Here is a 27,689-nt window from a genome sequence, read left to right on the forward strand (position 1 = left end):
TGTTGTTAATCAATATGGTTAATGTTAAAAGAGACAAATGGAAGAAAGGAAACTCTAGACTGGAAATACTGGGCTGGGGTTGAACAGCCGGGTAGCCCCGGTTCTCACACCAAATTTTTTGGTGATTCAGGCAAATTAGCAGCCCTCTGCCCTTCAGCTCCTCGTCAGTAAAGGAGTGAGTCAGTCCTTTCTCCCTCCTCCCTCCTTCCTCCCTCCTCCCTCCCTTCTCCCTCCTTCCTCCCTCCCTCCTCCCTTCTCCCTCCTCCCTCCCTCCTCCCTCCCTCCTCCCTCCTCCCTCCCTCCTCCCTCCTTCCTCCCTCCTCCCTCCTCCCTCCCTCCTCCCTCCTCCCTCCCTCCTCCCTCCTCCCTCCCTCCTCCCTCCCTCCTCCCTCCTCCCTCCCTCCTCCCTCCTCCTCCCTCCTCCCTCCCTTCTCCCTCCTTCTTCCTTCCTCCCTCCTCCCTCCCTCCTCCCTCCCTCCTCCCTCCTCCCTCCCTCCTCCCTCCTTCCTCCTCCTCCCTCCCTTCTCCCTCCTTCTTCCTTCCTCCCTCCTCCCTCCTTCCTCCCTCCTCCTCCTCTTCTCCCTCCTTCTTCCTTCCTCCTCCTCCCTCCTCCTTCCTCCCTCCTCTCCTTCTTCCTTCCTCCCTCCTCCCTCCCTCCTCCCTCCTTCCTCCCTCCTTCCTCCCTCCTCCCTCCCTCCTCCCTCCCTCCCTCTTCCTTCCTCCTTCCTTCCTCTCTCCCTCCTCCCTCCTTCCTTCTTTCCCTCCATCCATCCATCCATCCATCCGTCCATCCTTCTATCCGTCACTCCGCCCGTCCACCCATCTCCCTACTGATTTGCTCACACATTAGAGTATTTCTGAGCCCCGGGCCTGCTGGGGAGGGCACGGCCGAGGGGGGCCCTGCGGCTCTAAACTCTGTGACGGGCGCGGTAGCCAGGCGCCTCCTCCTGGTGCTCTCTCATACTGGGCCAGCCCTTCACACCGGCGCGTTTCCGTGGCAGTGCCGATGGGCAGGAGCCAAAAATCACCCTGCAGACAGTTGACAGCCGCAGGGAGGGTGGCATTGTTCAGAGCTCAGCAAATCACTTAAAAGGCTTTTTTTCCCCCTCACCAGGGGTTTGCTAATAGCCTCCCTTGATTTATACCTTATTAGCGATTTCTAAGTTTTCTCTTTTGCTGAGCTTGTGCTTTTGTGTAAATCTTTTCTATTTGGTTCTCATTTATGATCCGGCATTCCTGTCCAGAGAGTGGTGTTTTTAATTTTCTCAGATGGAAAGAAACTTCCTAAGCGAGTGGGTGAATTAATCACAAGAGCCCACAGTGCGGGGGAGGTCGGGCCGCCCCGGGCCCCCGGTCATCCATCACCCGCCGCAGACCCTGGGCTGCTTTTCTTCTCCAGGGTTATCTCCGCGCGTCGCGCCCGCAGCTCACAGGCCCGGGAGAGCGGGAGAGTGGATTCGGTGAGATCATGCGTCTCTGTAAATTACAAATCACCCCCAAAGACATGGTGGTATTATGATTATTGTTTGGCTCGCGGGGAGGTTGGAACTATTGGTGAGCAAAGGGCCTTTTTCTGAATTCCTGCTCGTCGGAAAGCTCGCGAATGCTGCGGGAGGTCGTTCAGCGCACCCACGGTTTCTGTGTGAACGGCTTGTTTTAAACTCGCCCACATCCAAACACCGGCCTTCTCCCGGACCTCCCCCCACGGCCGACTCAGGCATGAGTGGCAAATCTTAAAAACGGGATTTCAGTGTTAGCCCAAAGGCGACTTGCTAAGAGACAAGTTCGTGACTGCTTTAATGATATTAAACTCTCCCGGATTCAAAAGGAACCGAGCACTGCAGGTGGTTTACAGGGGGATGTGCATCCCCGGATATACCTGGTTTATTCTCTATCAGACATTCCAGGATCCAGGCCCTGGACATTTTAAGTGACTGCCGTTGCCAACAGATGGGACCCACAGGCCTGGAAAAACGGGGGGGCAAGCGGAGCTCTTTCAGACGCACGTCTCGTGACTTGAGTGGCCCGTCACCAGCGCGGCTGGGGGAGTTTCCTTACCGGCAGCATCATTAATTAGTACGGGTCTTTGCGCACGTGAGAGTGTGTGTTTTATGTCTTCGGATAATTAACAGTGAGACCCGTCTTGGAAATGACTCTTTGGCAAAAGCGGTATCGGGGAATTCGTGTGGGAGTTTCAACTCAGCTAAGCCCATCCGGTGATGAGCTTCTCGGAGCACTGGGCCTTCGGGGGTGAGAGCCAAGTACGCCAGGTTTCTGGGAGTGAGGGAAATGTGAATGAATTGAACACCCCGGGAAAAGAATATTTAGCATAATAGTAAATATCACTTCCTAGAGTCGGGGGGGAGGCAGGATAGACATTCAAACATTACTCTCAGAGCTTCCTTCACTTTTTGCAATAAGGTTTCTGTTAAGAGGAGGTTGGAGTAATAGAGTCATCTCGTCACACACTTCGACAAAAGTTGGGGTTACGACCGTGAATGTGACGGACCCGTTTCTTGCCCTCTTGGAACTTGCTCCACGGGGAAGAGAGAGAGAACTGACACCTCTAAGCGCTGCTTGGCCAGTGTGGCCCAGTAGCTGAGTGTTGACCCATAAACCAAGAGGCCACGGTTCAATTCCCGGTCAGGGCACAGGCCCAGGTGGTGGGCTCGATCCCCAGTCGGGGGTGTGCAGGAGGCAGCCGGTCGATGTTTCTCTCATTGACGTTTCTATCTGTCTCTTCCTCTCCCTTCCTCTCTCTCTGAAATCAATTAAAAAAAAAAAAAAAGACTGTGCTCCCCAGTTGCCAGCAAGAGTGTGAAGCGTGTGAAGCACCCAGGATAGTGGGGGCTGAGAAAATAAGCGAATGAGGGTTACCTCCGGCTCCCTGGGGTGTAGTCGGACATTCAGGGATCACATCCGCAGCCAGATCAAATAACCACAGTTAAGGAGAGAGCGTTGCCATTCGCCTTCCTCCGGAGTTTGTATAATTGGCTCATTCGATGCCGTTTAACTCAGCTCAGGAAACAGCCTTCGCGTGTCCACTTGCTACACGGCTGCCTGGATGCGGAGCACATCTGGGTGCCTCTACCCAGTTCAGCCTCCCGCAGTGGGCCCGGCCTCTGCCTTGGGACAAGCCCACCGCAGGATGCAGGGTCAGGCGACCGATCACAGCAAAACCACTCGCTTAGTCTGTGCTCCAGAGCCTGAGGGGCAGGTGGGGGCGTAGACACAGAAGACAGGAGCCTTGGCTTCTAGGAACTCCCGTTGTGGGGGGATGGCCGACCTGAAGCTCAGGGCTCTGATGGGATGTTTTAGGGCACCGTGAGGCTCATCCTGGGGGCATCCACCCTGAGTTTAGGAGAAAATTTTAAGCATAACCGGAATAGCATTTTACACCTTTTTAAACTGACTAATTCACTGTGAGCAGGAGCAAAGGTTGGAAGGGGTGGGGGTGGGCAGGGGGGACAGTCCAGGATAAAGTCCAGTCTGAAGGACTAAACTGGGTTAGGCGAGTCTCCAGAGAATTCCTAGCTCATGTAACGGGAAAACTGGATTTCTTTCTGAGGAAGCCTCTGTCTGAATGTGTTTCAAGGGACTGAAATGAATGGTACTTTTCGGAGAAAAATTCCCCAGAGCTGCGGATGTGGTGGGAATTGGGAATTGATAGATTCTATGCATCTGGAGAGTCTATACTCTGTGTAGAACTTGCTTTCTTGAAAATCAGTGCAGGTTACACGTAATTATACACTTAATTAAAGCTCACCCCCTTTGAATTTTGAGGGGCCGAGATGGTGAGATACATTTATCGAGGGACTTTGGGAGAAAGGGGTGGGAGGAAACTATTTCCCCGTATCGGCTCTTCATTTGATTATTTTTTCCCTCAAGGAAAAGTTTAAGACAGTCTCTACTTCCTTCTTCAAACTGGGGAGGAAATGGAAATCTTTATCCAAGGAGGGAAAAAGAGGAGCCGCTACCAAGTGAGGACTCTGGTGAGACTAAAGCAGCTCTGGTCAGGATCATTTCCATCCCACGGCCGGAGCAATGTGTTGGCTGCACCTCAAAATTATCATAAAGGAAAAATGAACTGACAGGAGGGACTTTTCACAACAGTTCAAGAGGGCAGGTCAATGTCGGGCACCTTCTTGTTTCCACTGCCTGTAACTAGGTGCTGCCCGCTGGAAAATACAGGCGTTTATCTGCGATAGAGGCAGAGTTGGAATAAGCCGCCGCCCGAGGGCGTGAGAGAACTGTCCTCAGGCCCTCTTAAGCTGAACGCCACGCGCAGGTCAGGCCAGGGAGGCCAGGCCTCGTGGCCACCGTTCCTCGACTGCCCGGTCCCGGGGAAGCAGATGCAGGCAAACGTGACTTCGGCCCCCGAGGCCTGCTCTCAGGACGTCGTTTCATCGGCCACCCGTGTGAGGTGGGCGTGATCGTGCTGATCCTGAGGACGAGGGAGCTGGAGCTCAGGAAGCTAAGTGAGCGACCCGCACTTTCAGGCTGACCCAGGTGGAAGCCCCCGGGCGTGAGGCCGCATTGCAGGAGCCACACTCCTGCCTTTGCACCTTCTTACGCCTCATCTCGAATGAAAACGTGCAGCAGCTTGAAACCTCGGAGAGAGGAGAAAGGCAGCTATCCTGGGGTGCTGGTCAGAGAAGAGTGTGCTCAGCTCCATGCAGCCGGGCTCCATGCAGCTGGGCTCTCTGCAGCCGGGCTCCGTGCAGCTGGGCTCTCTGCAGCTGGGCTCTGTGCAGCTGGGCTCTCTGCAGCTGGGCTCCATGCAGCTGGGCTCCATGCAGCTGGGCTCTGTGCAGCTGGGCTCTCTGCAGCCGGGCTCCGTGCAGCTGGGCTCTCTGCAGCTGGGCTCTCTGCAGCTGGGCTCTCTGCAGCTGGGCTCTCTGCAGCTGACCCCTGTGCAGCTGGGTTCCGTGCAGCTGGGCTCTCTGCAGCTGGGCTCCATGCAGCTGGGCTCTGTGCAGCCGGGCTCTATGCAGCTGGCCCCCGTCCATGCAGCCAGGCTCCATGCAGCTGGGCTGTGTGTAGCTGGGCTCTATGCAGCTGGCCCCTGTGCAGCTGGGCTCTCTGCAGCCGGGCTCCATGCAGCTGGGCTGTGTGCAGCCGGGCTCCATGCAGCTGGCCCCCGTCCATGCAGCCAGGCTCCGTGCAGCCGGGCTGAGCATGAAACTGGGCCTTGTGCAATCCAGCCTCCCGCTGCGTTTGCCGCATGGAAGTGGCCACAAGCATGTTACCATGTTTGGGCTTCCTGTGGGGACTAAAGCCTCAGTACAGAGCAGCGTCCCTGTGCAACTTCTAGGCAGCAGGAAGGGTGCACCATTTTTAAGCCATTTAGTTCTGCAAACCTCCTTCGACTTGTGTCACAGCAGCAGAGAATTACTTCCTGTCGTTGCTCATTAACGCGGCATTTTATTTGTGGTGGAACATGTGTGAAAACAGGGCAGCTGAAGTTCTGCCAATCTTTCCCCTCCCTGCACCCTCCCACGGCTTCCTCCTTCCCGGGACGTGTGGCATGGAGGCTGTGGCATGAGGTTGGGGTGAACCGTGGCCTCTCAGCCACCAGCAGGACCCAGCAGGACCCACTCTCAGCCCCGCCGGGTCCGGAATCTTGTTTGTCTTGTTCAGTGATGAGTCTTGTTCCCAGCACCTAGAAGAGTGCCCGGAACATGGCCGAGTTCGTGGTAGAGCAACATCTTTACCGCAGGGATGAATGGATGGAAGAATCGGGGGGGGGGGGGGGTGAGGAAGAAGATGGGTGGGCGGCTTGGAGGCGTCTACTTGACCACTTTTTCTGTCGCATCTGATGAGAAGTGTCTTCCCTGTCGCAGACTTGCAGAATCACAGAAGCAGCTGGCCCGGCCTGTGCAGGCCTGTCCCCTGGCGCAGGAGGGAGGGCGGAGCTGCCTGGGCCTGGACTGTTCCGTATTAGCCTCTCGTCTGTTTACGTCCGTCCAGCCCCATTCCGGGCGGGCAAGCCCTGCGGAGACAGCAGCCGTTTCTCATCTCGAAGCTGAGAGTCGTCTCAGACGCCCCCTCTGATGGGCTGGGGTCCCTGTCATGGGACCCTGGGTCCCCTGCCCTGGAGTCCCTCACCTTTTAGGGCTGGGTTCGGGAGGAAACAGCTCTCAAGCTCAGGAGTGAAAGGTCTACTTTCTGGAAACGTCCAGAGGCCTCCTGTGCACCTCCCACCGGCCAAAGCTCAGCTGGTACCTTTCTTTATTAACAATTCTGGGAAATTACATTTGCACTTTAATTGGTTTTCAGAAGGAGGAGCGGAGGTCAAAGTTCACGTGTTAAAAACATGAATTATAATGTGCCGCAGATGGCTCCGTTTGGGGCCCCAGGTGTTTGCCATTAACAATGGACACGTCCCACCGAGGACATGTTTGATCCCTTGCTCCTGGCCTGGTTTCCTGTGCCGTCTGCAGCCCATCTGGTGAGCCCAGTGGGTCAGCGCCTGGCCCGAAGGCAGTCACTTCTCATTCCCGGAGCTGACTAGAGGATGAGCCCTTCCTGGGGTCTCGCCCTGCGTTCCTTCTGTCCCGTAAGCCGCTGTGTTCACTGGCTGGGCCGAGGATGAGTTCAGGTCCGCCTCCACCTCCCATCACGCCCCAGAGGAGCCGGCAGAGTGACCGCTGTCCGGGAGGTGACCATCTCCCCTGCCCACAGCTGGTCGGGGCCAGACAGGCTCACACCCTCCCTCAGGTGTGTGCGCCTGGGCCGTGCTGGTCCTCGGGTGTGTTGGATAAATCCTGGCCTTTGGTTTCTTGTCCACCAAAGATATTCAGGGAGGTGCTGGGAGGTGGTGCCCTCAGAGCCGTGTGCAGGATTGGGGGCTTCACTTTTACTGGCTCCCTGGAGCCTGAGGCACCTTCTCCTCCATGAATGATGAGGGTCCTGGCTTGGCCATTGGTGCAGGTTGAACCTGAGGCTGCCCGGGGGGGGGAGTAATCCCTGGAAGCTGCTCCAGAGGCCCCCTGACCTCCAGCTGCAGTGTGGCTGCCTGGGAAGAGCACAGGCCTTCACGTCAAAGAGCTGTTTTTAGTCCCGACTTGAACCACAAGACTGTGGCAAGGTCCCTGACCTCTCTGAGTCTCAGTATCCTCATCTGTAAACTAGGAATGATGCCATCTGACTCGCAGGGGTGTGGGTGAGCGAGAGTGCCCACCGAGCTCTGGCCATGCAGGGGCTCGCTAGGGAACAGCGACTGCTGGTAATGTTTATGCTCACTGTCCCTGACATGCCAGGTGAGGCAGAGCCAAAAGCACCTGAAATGGGTGCCAACGACGAGGCCGACTGCTGCGGGTACAGCTGCTGCCACCTGTTCCAAGAGCCGTCTTCTCGGTGGCACCTAAATTTTGTGCGTTTGGTTTGCAGCGTAGCTGAGCAAGTCCATCCCAGGTGTGACCTTGGCACCCTCTGTGTAAGGGGCCCCGAGCTCACCCGGGAAGGAACGATGGTGATTGTGCGGGGCCCCTGCTCCTGAGAGGCCTGGAATAAGCAGAACTGGCTGTGAACTGCGAGTGAGGGGTGTTTTTTTTAATGTCTTCAAACTGGTTGGGGAGTTGATGATATTGTTCTCAGGGACTGCGGCCAGGTCCCATCTGTCTGTAGCCATTGTCCACTCTGAGCTCGGGGGGCCTTGGCCACGGAGTAAAAAGATGGAAGGATGCGTGGAGAGGGCTCAGGGGACCTGAGCTTTGGGAAGAGATGTTTGGGAGAATCTTTCAGGAACTGAAGACAACCATAGCCGCGCGGCAGGTAACATCCATCTGGGCACGGTTTTGTTTTTTTCATTTGTCAGTGGTTTTGTTGGTTGGTTGGTTGGTTTGTTGGTTGGTTGGTTTTGCCCCCAAGTTGACGGTCTGGTTGAGTGAGTGAAACCGGCCTGTCCAGGGTGGAGCAGAGTCTTTCTCTGCTTGAACCACATGTGTTTTGAGTGACGGGATCGTGTTTAACTGCCCGACCATTCCTCAGCCTCCTGAATCATGTCCCTCTAGAGTTTACCTGTACTTGCGGTTTTACAGTGTGACCATGCTGTGTTTGGGCTACAATTATAATAAATTTGGCCCCATTTCAGAAATGCTGCCTAGCAGGAGAATGTTCCAGGCCCTAGGCCAAGTGGGAACCCTAAATGAAGAAAACAAATACACATCTTTTTGACATAAATCCGGGCAACTAGCAGCTCATGGTGCTTTGAAATTAACCGGAGACTTTCACGGTTTTGTATGAAGCTCATGGATCCTCATCGGCATGTGAGGTGGTTACTGCCCCCATTCTACAGATGGGAAAACTGAGGCTCAGTTTTAAAGCCGAACTTCAGTCTAATAGACGGGGTGCTCAGACTTGGTCTTACAGATTCGATTCTCCTGCACCTCCTCCATGCCACGCGTCCAGGCCCAGAAGGGTCCCCCAGGGCTGCAGAATCTGTCCCCTCTGCTGTCCGCAGAAGATACAACTCAGCTGCAGTCTGCGAAAAGAGATCCGTGGGAAGCAGGATGTCAGCAACGTGTTCCCCAAAAGCACCAGTCACCCCCGACACTGTCCACTCGTGTATCAGCTGTGGACGCTGTGAGCTTTTCCTTTGTTTTCTAATTGATTTGAACAGAGAACTCCGAGGGCTTCCCATCCGTCCCCGGTTTCCTGCGGGGTTGCCTTTTCCTGTGACACGGTCATGCCCCCTCCAAGCTGTTCGCAGCAGCTGCCTGGGCCTTGCCGTCCTCCTTCCTCTGGTGACGTCCACCTCTTTCCTGCAGTCGGCACAGGGACTGATGTCACCCCGGGCTCGGCTCTGGGACGCAGCCGTGTCTGTCGGAGGCACAGGAAGAGCAGGCACAGTGACCTGCGGCCCCAGCGGGGCCAGCCGACTGCAGCCGCTTCCCGGCCGCCTGGCTTCCAGCAGGAAAGCCGGTGTCTGGAGCCATCCCCGGAGCCCTCGCGGCCGAGGGCGCCCGGCTCCCCCGTCGGGGTTGACAGATTGGCCTCGTAGTATTCGCCCCAAAACAGAGCGCAGACACGCGCAGCGGGCTCCTGCGAGGAAAGAGCTTCCTGACCGCAGCTTTGTCACCGGAAAAGTAGCCCCCGTCCTGTTTTCCTTGGCAGCCTCGGGGCGCTGCGATGTTCAGCCGTGACTGCGTTTACGGCGGGAAGCGGTGGGTAGCAATTCTCTTTGGAAAGTGGGTTTTGTGTGATGTTTTATCCGCCCAAATCGCCCAGCTGCTGCATCCCCTTTGCATTCAGTGTGGTGAATGTGCCCCAAGTGTCCTTGGTCGTTACACCTTAGAGGAAAAAGCAGACACGTGTCACAGAAGAGGTCCCATCGGCGCAGGAGCCGGTCGCCCTGGCGGGGTCCCCAAGGGCAGCCCTCTGGAGCCCAGGGGCTGGACGTGGCATCTGCTTCTGGGCCCGAGGTCCAGTTCTTCTAGAGCGTCCTTGTGCTGAGGGAAAGGGTCGTGCGAAAGGGCGTCTTTTCCGAGAAATTCTCCCGTTTTCTCGCTTTGCACCAGTTTATCATCTCTCTGCGTCGAGCTGACGTATTTGGGGTGATTGATGAGAAGCTTTGGGATGAGCTCACCAAAAGCCACAGAGGAAACCGAGGCTCGCCTTTTAACTACCGACGTGGCCTGCTCGGGGTCTTTGATGTCTCCAGCAACTGTGGCCCAGTTCATGTTCTGTTCAGTACCCCAGGGAGCAGAGCTGTAAACTCAGGAAGGAGCAGTGCGAGCCAAAGGAGCAGCAGGAGCCAAAGGCAGGCAAAATGCTCTGCGCTGGAGCTGGACACGAAAGGACGGATCTTGCTCCGGCACAGAAACCTCGGTGCTCACATTCGGAAACTGTCCCGGCGCCTTAGTCCGTCTGTAGCGTGATGGTCAGTCCACCTGCTATAACACTTAAAGGTACCTGAAAATTCATTCGCGACTTGAATTTGGCTCTAAGAGACAGATCGATGCTCCTGGGATTTTTAGCCTTTGCCTAAAACCACACAAGGTTTTCAGAATGCTGCCCATTGCGCTCTGCTTACGAACTAGAATCATAGTGGAAAACAAAACTACTTCTAACTTAAGTGCATGAAAGATGACCTATGATGAGACTACATTATGTTTCCTTTTTTGACACAAATAAATGTGGACTTGTCCATGTATTATCTTTACTAATGTGTGGGTTTCTAATCTAGGTCATTTGTTCCCACACTTTAATTTTGATAAGTCGCTTGGGCCATCCACTGATGAACATACAGTGGTCTAGTCTTACTCAGGAGGGAATATTACTCAGCCGTGAAAAAGAAGGAAGGGCTGGCACACACTGCCGCATGGAGGAGCCCTGAAAACCTGATGCTCAGTGAAAGAAGCCGGACATAGGGGTCATATGTTATGTGACTCCAAAGACCCAGAATAGTGAGTCGGTGGAGACGGACAGCCTATCAATGGTTGGCGGTGACTGGGGGAGGGGAGAGTGAGGGGTGACTGCTAACGGGTGTGGGGTTGGTTCGTTTTTGGAGTCAGGAAAGTCTTCAGGGCCTAGATAGTGGTGATGGCTCCACACCATCACAAATGTACTAAAAGCCACTAAATGTATTTTAAAAGAGTGAATTTTATCTTGATTTTTTTTTAATTGTCAGAAGAACTTAATAAAATACAGGTTGCTGGGCCCCACCCCTGAGTTCTCTGACCCAGGCGCCGTGGGTGGGGCCTGAGGGTTTGCATGCCCAGGGAGTTGCCAGGGGACGCCAACGCCGGGACCACGCTGTGAGAGCCCTGGCCCGGGCATGCTGGGAATCAGGCCTGCAGCGGAGGCCCAGCCCTGCCGTCTTCCGCGGACGCCCTGGCTCACAGGCAGCGAGCCCGTCCGTGCCGCACCCTCAGAACCGCGGGGCTCCTGCCACAGAGGCTCCCCCGGGAACTCGTGCCTGGACCTGGTTCCTTAGAGTGAGGCTGGAAACCTGTGAGTTGGATGGATGTTATTTATCCACGATTCTAAATGAGAGAGGATTTTGAAAGCACTTGGGACTTGTCCCTCCGCAGAACAGGAAAGAGCTAAGGGAAACAGACATTTGTCACCGTGCGGCTCGCGGGGCTGTGTGACCGCAGCCGGAGCGGGCGCACGAGCGGTGTGCCAGCAGCGATCTGCTCCGTTCTCCGCTCCCACACGCTCGACGCTTAAATCCTGGGCCTGAGCTGAGCTCATTCATCCTGTTTCTGCCCCGTCTTTAACGTCAGCCCCTCCAAAAGCCCCGCATGGCTGTGTTATTTTGAAAGACGGCGACGTGGGTGAGCTTGCCTGAGCCGGGATGGGCCAGGTCTCAGCCCTCCAGGCTGCGGACCGTGGTGGACACCCTCTGCTCACCTGAGAAGCGGGGGATTCACACGGCCTTTCCATCGGGCTTCTCTCAGCTACTGTTTTTCCTGCTGACACCCTTCCCCAGGCTTCTAACTTACCCTGGTGTCTTTCTTAATTAACTGTTACCATACTTGGGAAACCAGTTCCCTTCCCGAATGAGCTGGGAAGAGTTTATCACCACACCCGGCTGCGTATCATTGAGTGGGAGTGATGTCCCGTCTCCCAGGTCAGGCCCTGAGCTACGTGTCCCAGGAGAACTCCCACCGGGGAAGACGTCCCATCTCCGCCTTGCTGAGGCTTTTTCTTTGCAAAGAGAAGAGCTCTCAATTCCCTGCACCATGCACCACTGTCCCTTCCATGCATAGCCCTTATAAATGGACAGTTAGTTTTTCTTGTGGGTCACCATTTGCAGATATCCAGCAGCATTTTGATACCTGGAATAAGCGATCTGACTGCCAAAGGGAGTTAAACAGATTTCAAGAGAAACCTTTCGTTCCAGCAGAACACACAGGCCAGGGTTTATTGCCTTTGCCCCAGGAGCAGGACTTGCCTGTATGGATGCTTCTATCTATCAGAATTAGACTCCGGAGTTAATAAGCTGCGGTTGATAGAAAACTCTTGCGCCCACGTGTTCCCGGCTTGGCCACGCTCTTGACCAGCTGCCAGGCTCAGTCACGAAACGGCGCTCGCCTGCGTCTGCAGGGCGCCTGCTGGGCCCGTCGACTGGGATCAGCTGTGGCCTCATCCCGTGGCCGTCTGCGCGGGGAGAGGGCGCCGGCTTGCTGGTCAGCAGGCCGCGGTTTCTCAGTCAGTAACACACCCTTCTGGGTTCCGGGCGTGCCTGTCCCCCACCGTCCTGGCTGCTCAGGACACGGGAAAGTGCACGTGTGAAAAAGAGTGAGACGCTCTATCTACGTGGGTGACTCTAGCGGCCGGCGGAAACGGACCCCTAGCTGTCGGGGCCTCGCCCTAACGGAGGGGTCTCCCTTCCGTGCGATACTCGGGCTCTGTGCCGCGGGTGGCTCCCCCTCCGCCCTGCAGCGAGTCAGGACAGGGGCCACGTCTGGCCTCTCCAGGGCCTAGGACATTGGAGCACGCTGAGCTCAGCTGACTTAAAGAGAGACAACCATGCAAATACCCCCCACCGGAGGCGACCCGCACTGTGTCACCGCTGCTCATGATCGCCGCCGGGAATCAGTCACACGGCCCAGCCAGGTGCAGGGGGCTGGGCAGCCCCTCCGGCCCACGGAATGGGGGACGGACTCTGCTGGGAAGCGGGCTGGCTCTGCCACATCCCTTCGTGTCCCTGGTGTGCTGAGCCGAGAGCAGTCCCTGCGTTTCTGGCACCTCCAGCCTCTCCTGGCTGTGCTTGGGGGAGGCAGGGACGGCCTGTCATAGCCCCGTGGCCCGTGTTGCCGGCCCTGACCTGCAGCCGGGGTCGTGTCCGCGGTTCCCTGGAACTGCTAGGCGTGGTCATTGGTGCCTCTGTCCTTCCAGTAAGGACATCAGTCGTTCACACTGCAGCCGACACATCCCGAGGGTTCCCGTTCCACTTGCTGATTCACACGGGACTGTCAGCACTGTCTGATGACCGTCCAAACTCGTTAGTTTGAAACCGTCAGAAGGCTGTTTCTTTGGGATGAAGCATCCCTCCGGGGGGTGCCAGCGCCGAGCGGGACGGGAGCTCAGGGTGCCGCTAAAGGGGCTTGTGTTGCAGCGAGTGTTTGTGCCTTTGCTCGCCGAGACCCACAGTGGGCCCGCGGGCAGATGTCATGGGGTGGGGGGGACCAGGAGTCGCCCACAGGAAGGAGGCAAGGCCACTTTTCGCTGACGGCTGACCGCGCAGCTCTTCTCGCAGGTACCCCTTCCCCATGGTGTTCAGCAGCTGCAGCCGCAAGGACCTGGAGGCCAGCCTGGAGAAGGGTGTGGGGATGTGCCTCTTCAACCTGCCCGAGGTCAAGCAGGCCTTCGGAGGCCAGAAGTGCGGGAACGGATACGTCGAGGAAGGAGAGGAGTGTGACTGCGGGGAGCCCGAGGTAAGAGGCGTCTCCGGGACGCGGGTCTCGTGTCTGGGCCACTTAGAGGAATCGCGCGGCCGAATGAAGGGCTAGAAATCAGGCTGGCTGAGTCCTGCGTGGCCACCTTGGACAAGCCTCCCAGCCAGGGTGGCCTTCTTACATTTTCACTGTCACACAGGATAAGTTGCGCCACTGGCTTAAAAAGATAAAGAGCCTTGTCTGTCAGAGGACGCGGCGTTCTTGGCGAGACGAGGCCGGGAACGGTGCACAGGCTTCTAGCCGGAGCATGGCGGAGACGAGCCCTGGCACCTGGCTTCAGGCGGCCAATAAGCACCCTTTCTTTCTCTTTGCACGGCCTGCAAACAGGGGACTCTAAAAAGCAACATGTACTTTTCACTGAGAGCTTTCTCCACGTCGAAACCCCACTCAGCTGCCGCGGCCTCCACTGTGCGCAGGACCCGAGGCCCGGCCTCTCTGCTTGTCGCTCTCAGAAGCCACACGCAAAAGCAGGGAGTGTTTTTATCCCCAAAAGGGCTTCTTTACCCTACTTTCCAGCCACGGTCGGGAAATTTTCTTGTTTCTGTGGGGCCCAAGATAAGGTTAATCAGCGTAAAAATTATCACAGCCACATTTTAATCTCTGAATAGTCTTGACAGGATGCAGGGAGAGCTCCTGGCCAAACCAGGGCCCCCGGAAGCTTGGGGGGGGCTGCATTCAGATGATCACAGCAAGGAGCTGGCGCAGCACAGCCTGCAGGTGGGTCCCCCCCCCCCCGAAGCTGTGCGAGCTCGAGGGGCCGACAGGCTCACGGCGGCCAGGCCCAGCTCAGACGGGCTTGACGGGGCTCAGGAGGAGCGTGTCTTGGGGAGCTGCTCTGAAAGGGCTTCTGGGGCAGGGAAATTGCGCTGAGACTCTGGGACGTGCCTCGAATTCCTGTCTCCATCCAAAAGCGGCTCTGTGGACTCTTCTTCGCATCTTTCTCCAAGTGTCTGAGGTTTCCCGTCCCCGCAGGAGTGATCTTGGTCTCAGTCTGGCCATCTCTGCAAGAATGCTGGGGGCGAATAAATAAGCACCGGGGACGGGGGTTGTAGTGGTGGTTTTACCAGATGTTTTGTCCACAGCAGTGGCTGGTTTTGCTCACGACGCACAGGGAGTGGTAGCTGTGCAGAAGTAAGTCCTTGTTATGGGGTTACAGAAACTCTTTTTAAGGGTAGTGGAGGGATGGGGTCGGCAAAGGGGGAATTCCTTGGAGACGTCGTTAATTACGGAAAGAAAAAAACAGAATTAGCTTAAGTTACCCGTGTTTCTCAGGAGAGGCCGTGCTGACTTAAAAATGATTTGTCCTTGTGTTTATCGATCTAAACAACTTAGGCGGCTCCTCGTGGAGCCAGGAACGGTCAGGTTGGGAATGACTGGATTAGCAGGTGCTCCACATCCCGCACGGCCGCCAGCATTGCTGCCACCACCACCGTCACCACCGTTAACACCAGCGCTGTTCCCGTCTCCTCCATCACCATGAGCACCACCCCCACCCTCCATAACCACTGCCACCATCTCCCCTGTCAACACCACCACCACCGTCATCATCACCGTCATCATCATCACAACACCGATGTTACCACCATCCCCCCCAGCAGCATCCCCACCCCATCATCAACATCACCACAACCACCACCATCCCCACCATCCCACCATCCCCACCCCCCACCACCACCATCCCCCCCCAGCATCCCCCCCCAGCACGTCAGCACAGGCTTGAGTGCCTGAGTCTTGCCGGCCCCTGAGCTGTGGGCCTCTCTTCTCTCTCCATCAGCAGCTTGGACAGGTGCTGTCTCCGCAGGTAGGGGGCAGATAGGAATAAATCAAACTCCTTCCTTATGTGGCGCCAAGTCTCACGTGTAATTCCCAAGTTCCCATCTGTGGGTCAGGTCTTATTTCATAGGATGAGTTCTTAGGCTTTGGTGAGAGCTCTGGTCCCCCTCACCCACAGTTCCTTCTTCCGAGAAATCTTTCAAAGTCACGGGCGAGCCTTTTGTCTCACTTTTAAATTTTTTTGGTTTTTTATTTTTCGCTTTCCATTGCTCAGGCTCAAACTGTGTCTAACAGTGTGACAGACCGTTTCCAGTTTCCAGGCCGCTTTTAGTCCAACCTGCTAACCTGGGTTCTGTAACCCCCTGACCCAGCGCTCAGGCCCTGGGACTCTTCATACCTTGGCTTCATGTTGGCCCACGCATCCCGGGGCCCATGCATTCCGTGGCCCACGCATCCCATGGCCCATGCATCCTGTGGCCCACACATCCCGTGGCCCATGCATCCTGTGGCCCACGCATCCCGTGGCCCATTCAGGGGCTCTGTGTGTCTCCACCTCAGTTAGTCACAACCACCTCCCCAGCTCAGAACTGGAACCAGCTTTGGTCCCCTGGCTCCCAGAAATAATCTGCACTGTTTTCAGAAAGATGCCTCCTTGTCTTGTCCCAGTTGGTTGGGATGAAGGATCCATGTCTGTGCAGGACCATGAGGGCGTCTGCGGAGAACCTCCATGGCTTCATTGTCCTTCCTTCTCGGAGACTTGGTGTCCATGGCCCTGCTGAACCTCTCTCCCGAGCCCTAAAATAGCAAATGTATCATCAGGTGCAGAATTAGCCTCTCCTGAGGAATACAGTACTGCAGAAGGAGATTCTGTGTCATTAAAAGGGCGAGTGACTGCCCGGCCGGTGTGACTCGACAGTTGAGCATCAGCCTTCGATTCCCAGTCTAAGCACATGCCCGGGGTTTCGGGCTCGATCCCCAGCAGGGGACCTGCGGGAGGCAGCCGATCAATGACTCCCTCTCATCAATGTGTTTCTCTCTCTCTCTCTCCCTCTCTTCCTCTCCCTGAAATCAATAAATATATATATATATTTTAAAGGCAGTGACTGCTGAAAGCTTCCTGTGTGGGGCGTTGGATTCATATCAGCCATAAGGACACCCTGACAACTCGCCCGCCCAGCTCTCGGGGTCGGGCGCGGCCTCAGCTCCTGGTCTAAAGTCACTGGGACGCGGTAGCTTGCAAAGAGCGTTTAAACGTAGTTGTCCTTCTCACATTATCAGTCCCCTTTGAAGTCAAAGCCTTTCTGCTCGGCTGGTTTCCATTTGAGCTGCTGCTTATATTATTTAGGGATTTGTTGGGGGGTGGGGAGGAAGTTCTTAAAGGATCTTAGGACCCAGTCTCAGGATGGCTGATTTCAATTAGCACAGGGAGCTCTGAGATTCTGTGAACGTGTCACTAGTAGACCGTTTAGATCGTAACGAGCAGGACGACATTGCTGGATGTTTCATGGCACTGGTCAGGGACGCAACTGATGGGCCCTTTAAAAAAAAACACAAGTTCCTAAACGTTTTAGGGTCGTAAGTCTGTGAGTTAGAAACCACACTGTCCTGACAGTTCCAGCTCTGACTGCCCAGCAGTTTTATCTTGCTGTGTGTAGCATAACCGGATGTTTATAAAGTCCGTGAGCAAATTTAAAATATGATAACTTCGGATGTGTGTGTAACAGGGTCACGGGGCAAACACGGAACGCGAATGTCACTCATAGCCTCACACGGGGTCCAGCTCAGACATCCGGCCTAGCCACACACCCTCTGGGTCATCGGCAAAACCTTGTTAATCGCATCAGTGATGCTAATTATAAACCCCTCACAGAAGATGGTTTTGGGGGTGAGCCATCTGCCATTACGTGGCTGGCTTCATTGTAGCCGACAGTATATAAATTCTTTAGCACACATCGTCTGTTAGATAAAGTTAAAGGACCCTGATAAATTAAAGACTCTGTGAACCCTTCCTTCTTCTGAGAATTCAGTTTTTTTCTAAACTGTCTAAGCCCCGAGCCGTTGGAGTGTTGGCAGCACCAGGACTCCATAAAGACACCAGGTGACCCTGCGGAGACCTTCAGCGGAGGGCCAAGGACAGGCTTCAACCCCCCATTTCCAGAAAAAGTCAGGGACTTGTGAACGCAGCTCAGCAAAGGAGTCAACTCCCTCTCACTTTTATTTCAGGGAGGGCAGTGCCCGTACTATTTGATCTGTGTTTAAATCCCTTGCCAATCAATGGGCCCTGCCCACGGACCTCCTTCGGGCCCCTCGGTCATTGTCACCTGAGTTTCTGACCCGAGGCGGCCTGGTCAGGTGGCACAGCCCACCTGCGCTGGGCGGGAGTCTCGGCTGTGGCTGGATCGTGAGGAGCTGCGGCTCAGACACAATGGTCTGACTTCATCTCCCGCTGGTATGTGCAGGTTGAACAGGTCAGTCTCGGAAAAGTAATATTTGAAGGCATCTTGGTACGTTTTTTGTTAATTCCCACCCGAAGATATTTTTTCCATTCATTTTTAGAGAGAGTGGAAGGGAGGGGAGAGAGGGGAGAGAAAGAGAAACATCGATGGGAGAGAGAGAGACATCAACGGGTCGCCTCCCGCATGCGCTCCCACCGGCGCTGGGGATCGAACCCGCAACCCGGGTACCTGCCCTTGACCGGGAATCAAATCCAAGACCCTTCCGTGCTCGGGCCGACTCCCTACCCACCGAGCCACACCCGCCAGGGCACATCTACGTATATTTTTAAATAAGTGAGTTCCAAGTATTCTGGTGATCCTGCCACACGTGTTGCAATAAGACCTACAGTCCCCGGAGCCCTCTGCCCGCAGAGCCCCAGCTGCAGCCGCGATGGATTGTCCACCGGCCTTCCTGTCCCAGGGCCCCTTCCCCCGTCACGAAAGGCTCTGACTTTTCCCAGGGACCCTCATGCAGTCAGCTCATAAGCACTTCACAGAGCTCTGCTTCCTCGCAGGCGAAGCTAATCCTCACTCGGGCTGGTTTTCAGCTCAAGAGCCGGGCGTCTAGTTCTTTCTTCCCTTTTACAGCCACTTAGGGCACCTTTGCTGTCCACGAGTGGTTGCTCCCCACGACCCCTCACATGAAGCCCCTTCCCTCTGCAGGAGTGCACGAACCTCTGCTGCAACGCCACCTCCTGCACCCTGAGGCCAGGCGCGGTCTGCGCCCACGGGCTGTGCTGCCGAGACTGCCAGGTGAGTGCTCCCGGCCCCGGGTGAGTGCTCAGGCCCCCGGTGAGTGCTCCCGGCCCTGGGTGAGTGCTCTGACCCGGGTGAGTGCTCAGGCCCCGGGTGAGTGCTCGGGCCCCGGGTAGTGCTCAGGCCCCCGGTGAGTGCTCCCGGCCCCGGGTGAGTGCTCAGGCCCCCGGTGAGTGCTCCCGGCCCCGGGTGAGTGCTCAGGCCCCGGTGAGTGCTCCCAGCCCCTGGGTGAGTGCTCAGGCCCCGGGTGAGTGCTCCTGGCCCCGGGTGAGTGCTCAGGCCCCGGTGAGTGCTCAGGCCCCGGGTGAGTGCTCGGGCCCCGGGTGAGTGCTCAGGCCCCGGTGAGTGCTCAGGCCCCGGGTGAGTGCTCCTGGCCCAGGTCGCCCACAGATCCCGGCAGTTCCACAGGGCACACAGGGTGGCAGGGCGGCTTCCCCGCGCCACGGCTGCAGGAACCGTCACTCCTCATCGGAGCTGGCATTAGCTTCTGTTTTATCATCTCCCAGTCTCTGTGCAAAATGCACCTTTTATGCTGTCATCTGTGACAAATCAGTTATGAGCTGAAAAGTAATCGGCCCGGGGAACGCAGGCTCAGCATTACATGTTCCAATTGCGCTGTGGGAGGCACGTGGGGTCCTGTCACCACAACCCGGAGGAGCACTTGAGGATCCCGCTCCTGTCATCTTCACGCCGGCTCCCTCTGCTTGACCCCAGCAATGCTGGCCGCTGGGCGGAGGCGCCTCGCAGCTTGTCCGGGGCCTTCGCACGACGTCCTCCTAACAACAGGTGCCGCCGGCGCCCAGCCCCACCCCGCCCCGCGTGGTGGCCTCACACCTTCGCCATCGCTTCGGCCACCCCGGCTTTCACTCAGGCAGGTCCATGGTCTGTCTCACTATCCAGAGCTGAGACCCAGCACAGAAGCCTGAGCCGATTCAGAGGCTCCCAGGGTAGAATTTTATTCTTGTTAACGAAGCAGTGGCCTCGTGCTTGCGGGAACCTCCGTGACTCAGAGTGTGTTAAAACATTTGCATTCCACTTAAAACCCCTTCCTACTTGTGATTAACTGATGGGACCATGAAAAGCAGCTGGCACCCCCCTGGCACGTGGCAGCTGTTGGCAGAAGGTGCCTGGAAGGGCTGGGGCAGGGTAGGTCACAGGCTGTGCAGCCTCAGACAAGCCACTGAGAGTCTTAATTTTTTATTTAAAAAATTTTTTTTTTTTTAATTTCAGAGAAAAGAAGGGAGAGGGAGAGAGAGATGGAAACATCAAGGATGAGCGAGTCATTGATCGGCTGCCTCCTGCACCCCCCTGCTGGGGATGAAACCCGTCACCCTAAACCCTGACCAAGTTCACGGGCCGACGCTCAACCTCTGAGTCACGCCGGCCGGCTGGGGCCTTAATTTCTTCAGCTACAGAGAGCTGGGCGCCGGCCGGATGGTTCCCAGCATCCCAGGCCACCCCTGCTTTATCTCTTCTGCCCCTCACCCCACAAAGCCCCGCAGACGGGCTTCCAGCTCTGAGGTTTGATGATAACCTGAGCGGCTGTTGCCCTCGGAATTACTTTTGTCAACTTGAGCACAAACGCTAGTGCTGTGAGTGCAGACCTCACCTGAAAGCACACGAAGGGACTGGAAACCACAGGTCGTTTTCCTAAGAATCCACGTGTCCATCAGGCAACACCCCCCCCCACAGCCCCCGAGGGGCAGGTGCCAGCGGCCAGCTTGCCGCTCACCAACCTTAACGGTGCAGGAAGCTGAAGAGAGGCCGCCCTGGATGCCCCCTTACAGAGGAAGGGCCGCTGTCCCCCGGAGCAGGGCTGTTCAGCGACTCCCGCTGCTGTGAGGGGACTGGCTTTGACATCCTCCCGTCGCTCACGCCTGGCCTGCTTGGGGCACCCCAGGAGCTCTGCGGGCAGCCTGCGCCCCTTCCCGCAGAGCACGCGCCATAGCCTCTCCCTCCTTCCAGCTGAAGCCCGCGGGGACGGCCTGCAGGGGCGCCAGCAACGCCTGTGACCTCCCCGAGTTCTGCTCAGGCGCCAGCCCCCACTGCCCGGCCAACGTCTACCTGCACGACGGGCACCCGTGCCAGGGTGTGGACGGCTACTGCTACAACGGCATCTGCCAGACCCACGAGCAGCAGTGCGTCACGCTCTGGGGACCAGGTACGTGGTGGCCCCGCTCGGGTCGGGGTGGGGCGCACTGCTCGCTGGAGGAACCGGCTCCCGGGTGGGCTGGGGACTGCCAGGCGCCGGGCGCAAACCGGAGCCGGCCCTAAGGAGCTCGGCGGCGTCCGGTGAGAGACATGTGAGCACCTACTGTGTGTCCACGGGTGACAGGGATCAATCAGCCGCGACCCCTGCCTCAGATTGCTCAACGGGTAGTTGGACAGACAGATGGGCAGACAGAACTTCCACCACCACCCTGATTGCGTAAGTGCTTCTGAGAGCTCCAAGGAGGACCCCAGCCAAGGGCTGAGGGTGCCGGAGAGTGTCCCTGCGGCCGGAGGGCTGAGGGCGGCCTTAGGAAGCCCCGGGCAGACCTGGCGCACGCTGCCTGTGACCGGGAAGCAGAGGGATGGCAGGGGTGACCCAGGAAGAAGGTGGCTGGCTGTTCCCTGCTGCTCGCGTGGGGGACTCTGGGCTGGGCGCTCGGTACCATGTGTCCCTTCCTACCCTCCAGTGACCCCCGAGGTGGGGACAGTGCAAGTTCTAAGATTGAATGGACTCTCCGTGCGAAAGGGGGAAGATCCAGTCCCCTGTGTGTCCCCTGTGTGTGTGGCCCTCCACCTGGGGCCAGAGGTCCGGGGTTCATAGGGCAGCCCAGGCCCTGTGGGCTCCTCCCCAGGACCCGCTGCCCATCCAGCACCCACGCAGAGTATTCTCCAAGGCAGGCCCCTCCCAGTCTTGTCCTCTCGCCCTCCTCCCACTGGCTGCAGGGGTGACCTCAGCTCTGGCCAGAGATCCCGCTGTGGTCAGCTGGTCAGAGAAGCAGGCGAGCCCCAGTCCCGGCTCCCGGGGGAGAGAAATCTGAAGTGGGCCTTTGTCAGACCGCGTGGTGAGGTTTTGCTTTTGGGAGACACAAAGGAAGTCAGCTAGGACAGAAGGAAGTCAGCTAGGACAGAAGGAAGTCAGCTAGGACAGAAGGAAGTCAGCTAGGACAGAAGGAAGTCAGCTAGGACAGAAGGAAGTCAGCTAGGACAGAAGGAAGTCAGCTAGCGCAGAAACAACGGCAGACATCAAACCTCGGGGTGGCAAGTGATGTGAAAACCACGACCCCAGCAAGGAGAACAGGGCTTGGCCCTGCCCGGGCCCCTCCTCACAGCCCAATGTGCCCTCTGCTCTTGGACTCTCTGAGGAAGGAGAAAGGCAGTGTGGATGCAGCAACGTGGGGTAACACAGCCCCTCACCTCACACCCAGCTCTCCCAGGGAGCCTCAGGCTTCTTGGATGCACTGGGGCAGGTAGAAAGAGGGGGCCTGGGGCCTGGGGCCTCAGAGCTTCATCTGTGGACCCTGCCAGCCCCCAGTCCTGGCCCCCTTGCCCGCCAGGCTGGGGGGACCCCCAGGCCAGAGCGAGGTCTCAGGTCTCAGACTAGGTGAATTCTTTGCGGTGATAAGCACACAGTAGGCCCTCACTATTCACACGCCAGATGGTTGTACGGCTCTGAATGGGTTAGTGACTTCAGACGCCTTTTAGCCAAGTGAGGTCACCTTGGGACAGCGGCTACTGCTGCTGGCCCAGTCTTTGTGGCATGAAGCGTCCCTGGTGGCCGTCCCTTCCCTTGCTCTCCTCCAGACCCGGTCACCTCCCGTCCTTGAGTTACAGGAATGTAACCATGCTCCCTTCCAAGGAGCTTTTGCGGCCAGAGCGCGAGGCCCCAGAGCCTTTGGGGAGAGATGAGCAGTCTGTGCCCCGCCGTGTTGCAGCGTCTGGCCCCGGGTCCAGGATGAGGTCAGATGGGGCTCCTCGGCGCGCTCTGACCACCGCCACTGTGACTCAGCTGGCTGCAAGCCTTCGCTTCGTGGTGACCAAACCTGGTATTTATTGTCTCATCGCCTTAGTCCTTCAGCTGCCTGACCAGAGAGGGAGAGAGCCAGACAGGCGGACACACCGACAGTCTGACTCACGGACTGGGCTTTCCAAGAGCAAGAGCAGCAGGAAGTCACCTGCATTGAACTTTCTTTGTCCTTGTGGCCTGGATGAGGCCGGAGGCCTGCCTGCCTGGGGGCCACACCACCCACCTGGGCTCCCGGCGGCTCTCCCCGCCCCCTTGCCCTGCTCCCGAGGAGGCCTCGGCCTGGCAGCGGTGGGTCCGCCCTGTGTTTGCAGGAAGCTCACAGACGAGTGAGTGAGACCCTCAAGTCCTGGGCTGCAGGAAGGCTGCGATGCGGGCGGGAGGGGACGGGCCAGCCTGGGGGGGGCAGCCAATCGGGATGGTGTTGTAGCTGAGGTGCCCTGGAGTTGCCATCTGCTGGAGTGGACAGGAAGGCTGCTTCCTGCGGACCGAACAGCTGGGGTCAGGCACACGGAGCCGTGGGGCCGCGCGAGGGAAAGGCAGGCTCTCTGCGGGTCTAGAGCTGCGCTGTGGCCTGGGGAGCAGAGTCCCCGTCTGTCGCCCCCATGCTATCATTTATTAAATGTTCATCACCATCTTGCTGGTGTAAGATGCTGACTCAAGAGGCCGGATGCTGCCCGAGTGACATGCTTCCCACAGCCCCTGTGGCTCGGGCGGGGGTGGAGGGAGTTCCTCGGCCAGGCGGGCCCCGGGCCAGCTGGATGGCCGGGCCGAGATCCTTTCCATGCTGCATTACAGCGGTCAGTTCAGATTTGCTTTCGGGCTTCAGAAAAGGAAAGCTCCCTGTCAGGGATGCGTTGGCCGCATCTCGTCTCCCATCCGTTCGCGAACACCCTGGATGCTAGGAGTCACTGAGCAGGTGACCAGCCCAGTTCCTGACTCAGCCCGGCCTCCCCAGTTCCGTCCGGGAAGTAGCTCCTCTCTGGCTCTGGCCGGGTGGAGCTGACCGGGCGGAGCCCTGCCCCAGCTCACCATTCCCTTTGGAAATGAGCTTGTCCGAATCCAGGTGATATTTCACCCAAATGATCCTGCTTCCAGATCTTCCAGCAAAGAAAACGGTAAAAATTCAAAACAGATGTCTGCCCCTCCCAACTGGCAAAGCGACGCCCTCCTAGAACACCTTGTGAGTCTTGGGTGCTTTCATTTGTTTTTCAAGTTATTATTGTTGATGGTGATCTCATTGCGCAGGAGCTGAACTTTTTAAAATCTCGCTGCTTTTTCTCCCACATCTTGTATCTCGAGACTGCGTATCTCAATGTCAGACGCGCGAATGTTGCCAGCAGTCGGGCCGTGACGTGTACGTGGCTGTTCTCGTGTAGCTTTGTCTTCACAGCCACAGAGATTCTCCGTCGGGGCAACTTGACCTTTATTCCTCCAAAAACGCAGCCGGACAGTTTCTTCTGGCAGAAAATCTACTTTTACCGGCGCCGTTTATCTGACCCACAAGCGTGCTCACTGAAAACTTGGAAACTCACGTTACGGATAACTATCCACGTGTCTATAGCCGCAAACGACTTGCATCCGAGAGAACCTGAAGGACCGGAGAAGGCCCGCGTGTCGGCTTTGCCGGCTCTGTCCCTCAGCGGGATCTGGCGTCGCCTGGTTGTGCCGCGTGAGCTGCCAGGCGGCCGGTAGGGCGGGCAGACGGGCCCCGCGGCCCACGTCAGTCGCCCGGCCCATGAAAGACTCCGGGCGGCACTTCACGCGGCTTCTACCCGACGGCCACGGGGGGGGGGGGGGGCAGCTTTCCCAAGAGTCTCCCTGTTTCGGAGCCGAAGGCCCCCTCGGCCCTGGGTGTGAGGAGGAAATGACAAACCGTGTCCGTCTGGGCTTCATTTTCTGACGAGCGCAGAGGTCACTCTGGAGGGAGACAGAGAGAGACGCGGAGAGAACAAGGGAGGGCTCGGTGTCCCTGGAAGGCCTGTGTCGCTGGTGGGGTGAGTGGGGCGGAGGAGGGAGCGGGTTGGGGGCTGGAGAGGAGCATTTGCAGGACGGAGTCGTCTTAAGGGAAGATTACATCGCGTGACGTGCGGGCTTCTTCGGGACGTCATCCCGCCTCCTTCACAGGACAAGCTGACACTGGGAACTGCCAAACCGCAGGGTCCCGTAGAAGTGCTGTTCCTCTGAGGTAAAAGTGGTAATTAAAATCCACCACTTCCCGAGCGGTTCTCAAACACGCGGGACGTCAGAATTCCCTCCCACGGGCCAAGTCTCATCGTTTCGTGATGCAAAACGGCTACATGGTCCATCACGAAGGATTCAGCGGCTGTAAATTGATGCAACATAGTAGCGCTAAGAAAATGTGTCATTTTTTTCCTAAGAGACAGACTCGAAGCCTCGTCTTCACGGAAACACGAGAAGCGGCCCGGAGGGCGGCACCGGTGAACCAGGCCGGTGCTTCATCGCATCTCAGGAGTGGGTAGAAGTCATTTACACCTTTTTTTTTAGTTTCAACATTTTTTTTGTGCCGACCCCTTTCACATGAATTTTATCCTTAAAAGGAAACAAGTACCGAGCTAGCTGCTTCTCCTGCTTTTGGGGGTGATAATCCCCAACTAGAACAGGGACTCGAGCTTCTGGCCAGGTGCAGGCAGCCGGGTTCACAGGAAACCCCCAGCACCTTCGCAGGCGGACGGTGACAAACTCGGAGGGCGTTCAAACGATCGAAAGGGAACCTCAGGCACCGGTTTCAGAATACTGTTTAGTATCATCCAAAGCATGGATCCCTCCTCTTGAGATGCACCTCCTGGGTCGTAAGCGTGCGTGTGACTCGTCCCTGAGCCGTGCGAATAAGCGGTGTCACCAAATAGGCGTCACCGGACTGTCCTATTGAAAAACTCATTTAGAACCCGCCGTCCCGGTGTGGTGGGTGCCCGCACCCCGATGCCCCCGGGCGCTGGAGGTGCACGGGAACGGATGGGAACCGGGTCCTGGTCTGAGCTCGGCGCAGGGTGCTGTGGGACACGTTCAGGGCCGGGTCCCCCTTCAGCTTCCACAGCCTCTGGACGATCCTGCCCTCGGGGTTGAGCCTCGGCAGCTGTGATTCCCAGCTCCCGCCTGCCCCTGGGCGACAGTCACGTAGGCCTCCTGCCCTTCGGAGGAGCTCACCCGGGTCACAGCCTGTGCTGCCAGGGGGACCAGGAGGGCGCCTTCCAGGGGGGCGGGCGGGCAGAAAGGAGAGACAAAGCCAGACCAACGGGCAATAAATACGCAGCGTCCCTGCAAATACACAAACTGCCTTGAGTAATTCTAGACGCCAGTTTTTTCCAAACCGCTTTGATCATTTGGATCCAGGTACTCTGATCAAAGTACATCAAACAGGATTATTTTAAGTACAAAGTTCAGGCTCAACACTGAGACAACCCCCCTCCCTCCAGCAAGCGGATGAAAGGAGTAAGAGGACAGGGTGTGCAAGGAACAGACCCACCCCTGCAGGGGCCGGGCAGGCCAGGCTGCGGCCACACTGTGCGCAAGCACGTGACCGTGAGAGGCACGTGGGGCCGAAGCGTGGAGACCTTGCCCCTTGCCGTGAACTGTGTCGGGTTTGGGGGATGCCTTAGACGGGAGCGTGGGAGGCCTCTCTGAAACGGTTGGAAAACAGAGACTGGGAAACTGAGAAGTCCAGGGCTGGGGCGGCCGGGGCGGACGTCGGCGGGGGGCCCACGGCTGGCCTGAGCGGCGGCCGGGTGTCATTCGGTTTCACTCGCGTCTTTGTTCTGATGAGATGCTGATTGTGTCTGCGCGTAGCTGGTGAAGGGGAGTCGGGTGCAGGCTGAAGAGAGACAGGCATTTTCAGCGACAGGACCACCTCCGTTCCCGGGAGGAGGGGAGCCCTGCCCTTCATTAGATTCCCGTCCCAAATAAGCCAACGGTCACCTTGGAAGGCGAGCGGCGCCTTCCCGGAGCTGGGAGTAGAGCTGGGACCCGGGACGCTGGCCTCCTGGCAGCGGGAAGTGACGTGAGAGGAGGCGTCCAGACAGGACACCCGGCGGGAGAGAGGGCCCAGGTTGCTCGCAGGGCACAGTGTAAGTGAAAGGACGGGAACCTTTCCCTGAATTTCTGATATAGTCTCAACAGGTACCTGTGGGCACAGGACTGAGAGCCTTCTAAAGCTTTGGCATAAAACCCAGTGATATGCGTTTTTAGAATGTGCTAAAAACGGCCACTTGCTGAGCTCTTGGCGCCCACTCCCCTCCCTGCTGGGCGCTGCTGGGCTGTGCAGGGTGGCTGTCGGGTGTGGTGTCTCCAAGCCTCTGGCCTCCGAGGGGAGCCTCTGCCCTGTGAACCCAGGAAGCCTTATGGGGCCGGAACGGCTGTAAGGCCTCCGTGTGACTGTTGGTTCTCTCTCTCCTTGCTCCCCACACTGGCCGTCATCACTCTGTGGGACCGGCTAGAGCTCCCATTTTCTCACCGGATCGGTGGGGTGTTGTCAGGGAGAACAGCGCCCCCCTTCCCTTGCCGCCAGCCGCCTCGTTTCTGTGGGCACTGGGTCTGGCCCCACAGCCAGGCCTCGCCCCCGAGCTATGAAACAAAATGCAAGGTCGGCCGTGATTGGAGGGAGGCAGGAGGTGGGTTCCACTGGCCAGCGCCTGTGGGGAGTCAGCCGGGACGCGGGTGCGAGTCCTCTGCACACAGAGCACGTCTCCCCTGAACCTGAAAGCCCAGCGCTGTCCCAAGGAAAACACGGAAACCACTTGCTCTGCTTCTGTTTCAGGTGCGAAACCCGCCCCTGGGATCTGCTTCGAGAGAGTCAACTCCGCAGGCGACCCCTACGGCAACTGCGGCAAAGACTCCAAGAGTTCCTTCGCCAAGTGCGAGATGAGGTGTGGAGCCCGGTCCCCGCCGCCCGCGCTGAACGTCCCACCTGGCTTGGCCCTGGTTCCAAACCCCCCCTCCCGGGGACCGTCTGTTCTCTCCCTTCCAGAGACGCTAAATGTGGGAAAATCCAGTGTCAAGGAGGCGCCAGCCGGCCAGTCATTGGTACCAATGCCGTTTCCATAGAAACGAACATCCCGCTGCAGGAAGGGGGCCGGATTCTGTGCCGCGGGACCCACGTGTACTTGGGCGACGACATGCCGGACCCGGGGCTGGTGCTCGCTGGCACCAAGTGCGCGGAAGGCAAAGTAAGACCCAAAAGTGTGCCACTCGCGCGTGTTGTAAACGTAAGGCTGGGACCGGGCCCCG

The 27,689-nt window shown here is 57.5% G+C and overlaps 1 protein-coding gene across 1 annotated transcript in view; it reads left to right on the forward strand.

Moving 5' to 3' along the window:
* Positions 1-27,689, forward strand: part of ADAM12 (ADAM metallopeptidase domain 12) — a 143,437-nt gene that overhangs the window by 95,025 nt on the left and 20,723 nt on the right. Inside the window, exons 10-18 of the mRNA XM_087824092.1 lie at positions 4,289-4,478; positions 4,654-5,067; positions 7,263-7,375; positions 8,465-8,586; positions 13,211-13,388; positions 18,341-18,430; positions 20,399-20,594; positions 27,220-27,328; positions 27,430-27,628. Of these exons, the coding sequence (XP_087680218.1) occupies positions 4,289-4,478; positions 4,654-5,067; positions 7,263-7,375; positions 8,465-8,586; positions 13,211-13,388; positions 18,341-18,430; positions 20,399-20,594; positions 27,220-27,328; positions 27,430-27,628 (1,611 nt within the window). The remainder of the gene's footprint in view (positions 1-4,288; positions 4,479-4,653; positions 5,068-7,262; positions 7,376-8,464; positions 8,587-13,210; positions 13,389-18,340; positions 18,431-20,398; positions 20,595-27,219; positions 27,329-27,429; positions 27,629-27,689) is intronic.

The sequence above is a fragment of the Miniopterus natalensis genome, chromosome 14 (genome assembly GCF_054644295.1).
Source record: "Miniopterus natalensis isolate mMinNat1 chromosome 14, mMinNat1.hap1, whole genome shotgun sequence".
In the NCBI taxonomy this organism is placed as follows: Eukaryota; Metazoa; Chordata; class Mammalia; order Chiroptera; family Miniopteridae; genus Miniopterus; species Miniopterus natalensis.